This window comes from Peromyscus leucopus, unplaced genomic scaffold (assembly GCF_004664715.2).
Source record: "Peromyscus leucopus breed LL Stock unplaced genomic scaffold, UCI_PerLeu_2.1 scaffold_813, whole genome shotgun sequence".
In the NCBI taxonomy this organism is placed as follows: domain Eukaryota; kingdom Metazoa; phylum Chordata; class Mammalia; order Rodentia; family Cricetidae; genus Peromyscus; species Peromyscus leucopus.
In genome coordinates this window covers 16,775-25,000 of record NW_023505743.1, presented here as the reverse complement: position 1 = coordinate 25,000, position 8,226 = coordinate 16,775, and the positions used below count along the sequence as shown (strand labels likewise).

At 39.6% G+C, this 8,226-nt stretch overlaps 1 protein-coding gene across 1 annotated transcript; it reads left to right on the top strand.

Moving 5' to 3' along the window:
- Positions 1-787: 787 nt before the first annotated feature.
- LOC114710063 (ubiquitin-like protein ATG12) lies at positions 788-6,731 on the top strand (the record flags this gene model as incomplete). The annotated part of the gene is made up of 3 exons (XM_037202001.1): positions 788-924; positions 3,814-3,876; positions 4,453-6,731. Coding segments are annotated over 3 exons (260 nt in total), but the record flags the coding sequence as incomplete, so codon positions are not given.
- Between the last annotated feature and the right edge of the window lie 1,495 nt (positions 6,732-8,226).

Here is an 8,226-nt window from a genome sequence, read left to right as displayed (position 1 = left end):
ACAGCTGTTTAATAATCTTAAGGTTCTATTAGTACAAGTTATGCTCTGGGTACTGTTTACATTAACTGACTTACTCCTCTTATCAACCCTCTGAGGTAGGTGCTGTTACAGGGATTTGAGAATGAAAGATTGCCGTGCTTATAGATCTACAAGAGACAGAACCACCATTTGGACCCAGATTGGAATAATGTGTCATTTCTCTATAAAGTCTGCCATAAAACATATTTCATTTAATCCCTTCTACATATATGTGTTGAATATGTAAATTTACTGCTTTTTTTCCTATAAAAATAAATGCTTTAATGGTGACATCCTTCTACATGAATCTTTATAAATCTCAAGGTTTTTTAGATTTTAAGTAGTATATTACTGAGTCAAGGTGTATCTTCAAGTATCGGATAGGTATTACCATATTGCTTTCCAGAAAGCTATGCCATGTTAAAGTGGCAAGAGCAGCATTCCTGGCACTGCCACCCTATTACCACCAGTTTGGTAGGTGAAAAATGCATGAGTTTTTTAGTTGACTGTTTGGGCATTGTTTTATATCATGGGCCAGATCGATTTCTTATCTTCAGAATTCTGTTATGTCAAAATGTTGTCTTAAAGATTAATCCCTTAGGAAGAACTTTGTACGGTCAAGAAGGAAAATAGTGGAGAAGAGTCTAATATCTTTATATCTCCAACATAGCTCCAAAATAATAATTACATAAAACATGTAGATAAAAAGTTTGTGTTCTGAACTGTTTCACATCACATTCTCATCAGATGTTTCAATATTTTTTTTAAGTTGACATCCTGCTAAAGGCTGTAGGAGATACCCCTATCATGAAAACAAAGAAATGGGCTGTAGAGCGAACCCGAACCATCCAAGGACTCATTGACTTCATCAAAAAGTTCCTTAAACTTGTGGCCTCAGAACAGTTGGTATGAAAACAATATTGATTGTTTGCCTATAAAAATTCACAACAGGTCCTAGGCAACCATGAGTAACACATGTACATACAAAGCTACACATTGCTTTTGTTACATGTACTTTATCAGAAGATTCTTTGAAGCGCTCTGAATTGAAATGAGTTTAGATTCACTTTGCTTTCTAATATAGTTGTTTTTTATTATGTTTCTCTCTGGTGGGCGTTGGAATGTGCATGCAGTGGTCAGAGAGCAATGCTTGGGAGTGGATTCTCCGTCCACCATGTACCTGGAAATTATCTCAGGTCATCAGTTTGGCAGGAAGTGTGCTTACCCCAAGCCCTTAACATCATGTATATTATTACTGTTAGTTCTTTCCTAAAGCATGATCTTAATCAGTCTTACCAGTAAAAACCAGGAGTCAAATATCGGGGAAATAACCAAAAGATCAGAGAAGCAAAGGAACAGCCACTAGTGACTTCTTACCTCTCTGGATCCTCAGACTGAAAGGGCTGGAGATCCTGTCTCCACCGCCTTATATTCCTGTCTCTACCTGCCTTATATTCTTGTCTCTACCTGCCTTATATTCCTGTCTCTACCTGCCTTATATTCTTGTCTCTACCTGCCTTATATTCCTGTCTCTACCTGCCTTATATTCCTGGGCCGTGATTATTTAAAGGTGTGAGCCATCACCACCCTGCTTCTATAGTTAACTCCTGGCTAGCTCTGCCCTCTGATCTGCAGACAAACTTTGTCAGAACACAAACAAAATATCACACAACACATTCTAGTTTGTTTTTGTATTTTTTTAAAGCCTGGTGTTTTTCGTTACTTTCCTCAAAATAACACTGAATATCCATTTAGAAATATGTCATAGAACATTATATTCTCTATACATTGATAAGTTTGGCATTTAATTTACTTTGATTCCGTATTGCTTTTGTCCCATTGTTTTTGTGGTAAGCAGTATCTCTTTCATATATTATGAAAGAACTAAGAGGCAAATACCTATTTCCTGGTATACAATGTACGCACTCCATTTGGATTTTAGTTGTGATAAGGAATTTGTTTCTTTGAAGAGCCTCAGGTGTCAGGCTTCAGTTGCCTTCCATCGTTTTTTGAGATGGTTTTATTGGCTCACCAAGTAGGCTAGCCTGGCTAGCCAGCAGGTCCCAGGGGTCCCCCGTCTCTATCTCCCCTAAAGCTCACCAAGTAGGCTAGCCTGGCTAGCCAGCAGGTGCCAGGGAACATTCCCCCCCAGTCTCTGTCTCCCCTAAAGCTCACCAAGTAGGCTAGCCAGCAGGTCCCAGGGGACACCCCCGCCCCAAGTCTCTATCTCCCCTAAAGCTCACCAAGTAAGCTAGCCTGGCTAGCCAGCAGGTCCCAGGGGTCCCCCGTCTCTATCTCCCCATTGCTGGGATTACAAGCAAGTCCTGCCATTGCCTAGCTTTTTGTGGAGTCTATGAGGGGTAGAACTCGGGTCATCACACCTGCATATCAAGCACTTTACCAACTGAGCTGTCTCCACATTTACCAAGGGAGACATGTTGAGGAGTGTATTATTAGATAGTTTTGTTCTTGTGTAAACATTCTAGAGTATGGTTACACAAGTTAAAATAGCACATCACGTGAAGACAGGATCTTACGAGGACCATGATCATGTATGCAGTCCCTCTTAACGAAATCATCACTGAAGTGCACAGCTGTGCTTGGCATTATGTGCTGTTCGGGGTGTGTTTTATCTTTGAGTACCCCATGAGATACAGATACTGTTATTTTCAGTATCGTTCATATACATAGGATAGACCAGGAAATGTTACTTGTATTTAGGGCCAGGACTCTTAACTGTCAAATTCAGTACTGAAGGGAAAAAACTTAACCAATATTTACTGTTGTGTAAATAATTCCTGTTGACTAGCTGTTCTCATATTGTTTCTTTAAAAGAAGAGAGAGAGACAGACAGACAGACAAGATTGGTAAGCCTAGAATATTTTGTCCTTAGATGTGGAGATGGACGTTGAATGTTACCTGCCAATTTTCTATTTCTAAGAAGAAGTTGATCAGAAGCCTCTCTGGCACTATGACTTTAATATCTCTAGGAATTTTTTAAACACTAGAAATATTTTAATTTAAAACAGATTAAAGTTGGAACAATGAATTCTTTTATTCTGCGAGTAATTTAATACTAATAGTGTCCAGCTTCAAACTCAATACCCCTGAAATTTTTCAAAAGTAGTAAAGGTCAAAAGAAAAAAGAAAAATGTGTGTAACATACCCAAGAAAAATACCCAATATCAAATGTATTGATTTTTACCTGCATATGTGAAATTATTAGAAGAAATTAGAAGTCTTGTATTATGACTCACTTCTTTTGGGGTAGTCTCACTGTGTAGCCCAGGCTGACCTTGAACTCATGGGCAAGCCTACACACACCTGCTGGGATTACAATTAGGAGCTACTTATGCCTAAGAGGCATTTTGTTAATGTAGTGTTTTGAATAGCCTTCCAAAAACTATTTGTGAAAAACTATTTAAAATGTATTTATTTAGGGAACTGGCTCAGTCTATAAAGTGTCTTCCAATCACAAAGATAAAGACTCCCAACACCTACATAAACTCAGGGCCCTGTGCTAGTATATGTAACCCCAGTGCCTGGTGGGGGAAATGGGCAGATTCTAGATCTCACTGACCAGCCGGACGAGCCATTAGATTAGCTCCAGACTCAGAGAGAGGCTCTGTCTCAAAAAAATAAGGCAAGAGAGCCATCAAGGACACCCACCCAGTGTTGACCACACACACACACACACACACACACACACACACACACACACACACACACTATTTGAAAGTGTCTTAGTTATAAAAAGGATATCATTTTGAATCCATTCTTTTTTCTTCCCTATAGTTTATTTATGTGAATCAATCCTTTGCCCCTTCCCCAGACCAAGAAGTTGGAACTCTCTATGAGGTAAGTAACCTCCCCCCCGCATCATGTCTATTGTATAGTCTAGATTATTAATTCACATCTTTAAGAAATAGCATGCCATCTTAAATTATCGATGGGAGAAGAGAACCTCGTTCTCTTAGATCATGAACACATTTAACATAGTAAGAGCTTAATAAGTTAAACAACAGTCAAGGGATAAGTTTCATTTAAAAGTCGTCATTTGCTTTTCTTAGAAATTTTGTCTAATCTGTATCACTTCTGCATTGTTCATTTCCATCTGTAATTGTGATCTGACTCTAAAAAATTGATAAAACTGCACTAGATGACCTTATTCAACAGTGCTGCTTCATGGCAGCTTCATGGCAATAATCATTAATAGATACACCAGCACTGCCGGGAAAGAGCTGAAAATACCTTAGGATCAGAGCTATCAGGATATGTAAGCCCATACCCAAGGTACCCTGGTTTTGTTGACCATGTATAAATTACTGAGATGTGTAATAGAAAGAGGCATCTTTTGAAAAAGGTAGTATGTTACAGAACTCTTCCTTAATCTAAAACAAGCAGTGTTTAATATGTTGTCTTCTCTTTTTGCAGTGTTTCGGCAGTGATGGTAAACTGGTTCTACATTACTGCAAATCGCAGGCGTGGGGATGAGCCGCAGATGAACAACTTGATATCTTCACAGAAGAAAAGGCTCAGAGAAGTGTTGATGCTGTGGGCAGAGACTTAGTGGCTATCCAGTACTCAGCATGAATCTGCCTTGAATTGTGCTTATGTATAAGAAAACATCATAGAGTAAATGGACTAAAAAATGAGATTTTGCCACCATAAAATCATGAAAGATTAGTTACCCTCACACATTCCTGTTTCAGATCTGTCTCCAAGGTTAGGAAGGGGACTAGAACTCTGTTGTTGTGGTTTTCAGGATGACTGAAGTTCTTTACTTGTGGAGTTGGCACTGTGTTGTTTCCATGGTATAAACTAATTCACTGAAGAGTTTGTATTTTGAGGTAGGTTTTTGTTTTGTTTTGTTTTTTTTTTAAACTTATTCAGGGAACCTCTTGTTTGTTTAGAATATGGAATGTTTACATTTATTTGTGTTGCCTTTGGAAACCAAGTGCACTGACTTGTCTCCATGTCTTAAGTTATCCAGTAGAGGGCAGCCCAGTTGGCAAAAAGGTTTGACAGTTTTGACATCTTTGCCAGGTGATTGGAGGCTGTTGAACCTAAGTTCTAGTTAATGTGTAATCAGCAGAGCAACTATGTTGACAGACTGGAAGAGTTGGAGGATGCGCAGAGTTTAAAATTAATCATGCCGGGAAACAATTTTACGGATTGTGAGCAAATGAGTCCTCAATGCTTTTCAGTCTATCATTTATGATTCTGGAGCTTCAGCCTGGGTATCGTGATCCACACTTGTAATTTCAGTGCTCAGGAAGCCTGGGAAGGAGAAGGATCAGGAATTCAAAACCAGACTGGACTGCAAAGAACTTATCGCAGACAGATTCTTCCCCCACCCATTGTGTTCCCACTGTCAGTTACCAGTGTCAAAGGAATTGACTTAGTAAACCAGCAGCAGTGTCAGGCTTTCATTCATCCCAACCCTCATTTGTAATCTGTGTGTTTTTAAAAGTTTGTGTTTTTGCTGTGCTGGAGATCAGCGCCTTGTTGCCCTCGAGGCCAGAGCTCTGCACAGCTGTGTCTCCAGACACTCACTAAGTGTTTCATACTATGTTGTCCAGATTGAAAGCATTCAAAGACAGTGTTTTAAAATAGCATCCAATTTTATGCATATTTCGTGCCATCACAGAAAAGAGTTTGACTGTCGTTGGGATCATAGACTGGTTATTGCCTGAAGTGAAATTTAACTTCTTTTTATATGTGCCGTATTTGTTATATTTTGTTTGTTTTGTTGTTGTTTGGGCTCTGCCTAGACTGGAACTCACAGAGATCTGTGTGCCTACCTCTGCTTCCTGAGTGCTGAGATTAAAGGTATGGACCACCTCGCCCAACTCCATACGTGTCTAAATGTATTCCAGCCAGAAGTAGACATGGTAGTGCACACTTATGTGCACTAGCTTTCATGAAGCTGACAGTTGAGACCATCTCAACAAAACAGGAAATTAATCCTTCCCTCCCCTCAAAAAAAAAGCATCCCAATAATTTAAATGTCTAAATAGATTACAGGATTTGAAGTATGTCAGAATTCCAAGAGTTTGCTTTCAAAAGTGATGATAGAAATGTGTTTTTTTTTATCCCAAAAAAAAGACTTGAACTATGCTCTTTTCGTTTGTTTTTAGACAGGCTGTGTAACTCAGGCTGACCTCCTCAGGCCTCTGGGTGCCAGGCTTATGTGTGCACCATTGCACCTGACTCGTTTTTAACTCTTAAATTCTCGAATGTGCTTTACAGTAGTCCTCAGCCATGTGAACCACGGGAGATGCTGCTGCGTAATAACACAGCACAGTGCTGTTCACTTCTTGTTTCTGCTCAAGAATGTGAGTTCCAGGTGTCCTCTTTATGAGCATCGCCTTGGAGGGAGTTAAATACAGGTAACAGTTCACAGAGGAGTGATAGTGAGTTACACAAAATGTAGGCTCAGGAAGACACCTGACATTCTAAAGCCGGCAAGTACTGACTTAGGAGCACAGTCCTTTGGATACGGAAGAGATGTGCTTTACCTTTGCCCACTACGAGGTTGCTGTAAGAACACAACGGTAGATATTTAACAGGGAAATGTGTTGAATTTACTGTTTGCTGAAGTTCCAGATGACAGAATGCTTATTACCTCTATGAAATCAAAAATACTTGAGTTTGAATTTGTCATTTTTTATCAAAATAATTTATTGCCATATTAAATCAAGTTAACTAAATATGTATACCTTATTTTCTTCCCCCAGTAGCTTTGAGGACTCTGTAGGGATTTATCTTTTATCAAACTGTTTTACAGTCTGTTGGTCTTTGCCCAAATGACTTTCATCACTGATGTTTTAGTACTTGGAAGGTGGGAGCCCAGAAGTAATGAGGTGACTAGACAGTTTCAGATATCTCAAGTGCCATTGAAATCTAGGAGGAAAGGGGAGTGAACCCTCAGTTTATATTTTCAGTTTTCTACGTGTGTGATAAGTGTAGTAATGTCACACTTTATCTCCCTGTTCAGAAAGGTACAGAAGCATGCCAAGTATATATGACACCAGGTATATACATATATTCCACTCCTGTCCTTAAAGTTATTTATGGCAAGGATTTCATAGAGAATTTTCAAATATTTAGAACATACAACAAGTTAAACAGTGATTTGTTGCTAATGAAAGTAAGATTGAATTCTTCTTGAAGTCTGATTTCTAGAAGTTTTAACCTTAAAGGGTTTCTAACTGTCATGTTCTCTAACCACATAAGAAGACTGAAAATTGTAAGCTCCGCCCTCAGATTACATGACTTCAGTCAACCAGTTGACTTGTGTTTAACTCCAGCAGAGGGTAACATTGCATACTGCAGGAGTATGGAAATGAAAGTGGCTAGTTGTGAAGCCCCCATTTTATTTTCCAGTAATGTAATATGTTGGGTAAGCTCTGGGCAGGAAGAAAGCCAGCTGCAGGCCACTTAATGACAGGGGAACGTTGAGAAAACCCTCTCGAGGGTTTGTCTTACTAATGCTCCCTACAGTATGTGGTAGCCTCCACTGGATTAGGTATTCCTTGGTTTGCCTGGTCTTTGTTCCTATGTTCCTCCGGGGTTCCACTAACACTTTCACTCCTTCCAGCCGACTCTTTGAGGGTCTGATTGGGATCTTGAACTCTTCCTGAAAGCGTGTGTGAGTGACTCAGGAGCTCCCCGCTCCTCCTAAGAACACTTAGGAGAGCCATGACTGTGACAGCACTTAGCTGCATCTGCCATGCATGCATGCACCCATCACTCCGTGGTTATGAGGCCTGGCAGTGGGATCGGGGGTGGGGCTTGGTTGTTTCTTTTCAGTGACTGAATTAAGAGTGACGTAATTTCAGAAGCAGCAAAGGACAGCTGTAGCTTCCGTACAGCAGAAGGTAACAAACACTTGCAACATATGGAGAGGTTAATGCTCTTAATATATGGATTCATTTTGGCTAAGGCAAACACAGATCAACAAAAAGAAAGCACAGGGCCTGGGCTAGATCTCTAATAGAGTCTTGGGTTCATCTCTAGCACCCCAAATTAAAAAGTGAAAAATGGCTAGTAAGTGTGGAAAGACCTTGGGTGATTTAAAAAAAAAAAAAATCTAAATAAAACTTCAGATGCTAATCATTACCTCTTAGTAATTAAAAACAAATTTTGACATGGTAGTGAGAAGTAAGTCTTGCTGTTCTTGGTGGGTGGAATATAGGTCTGTGC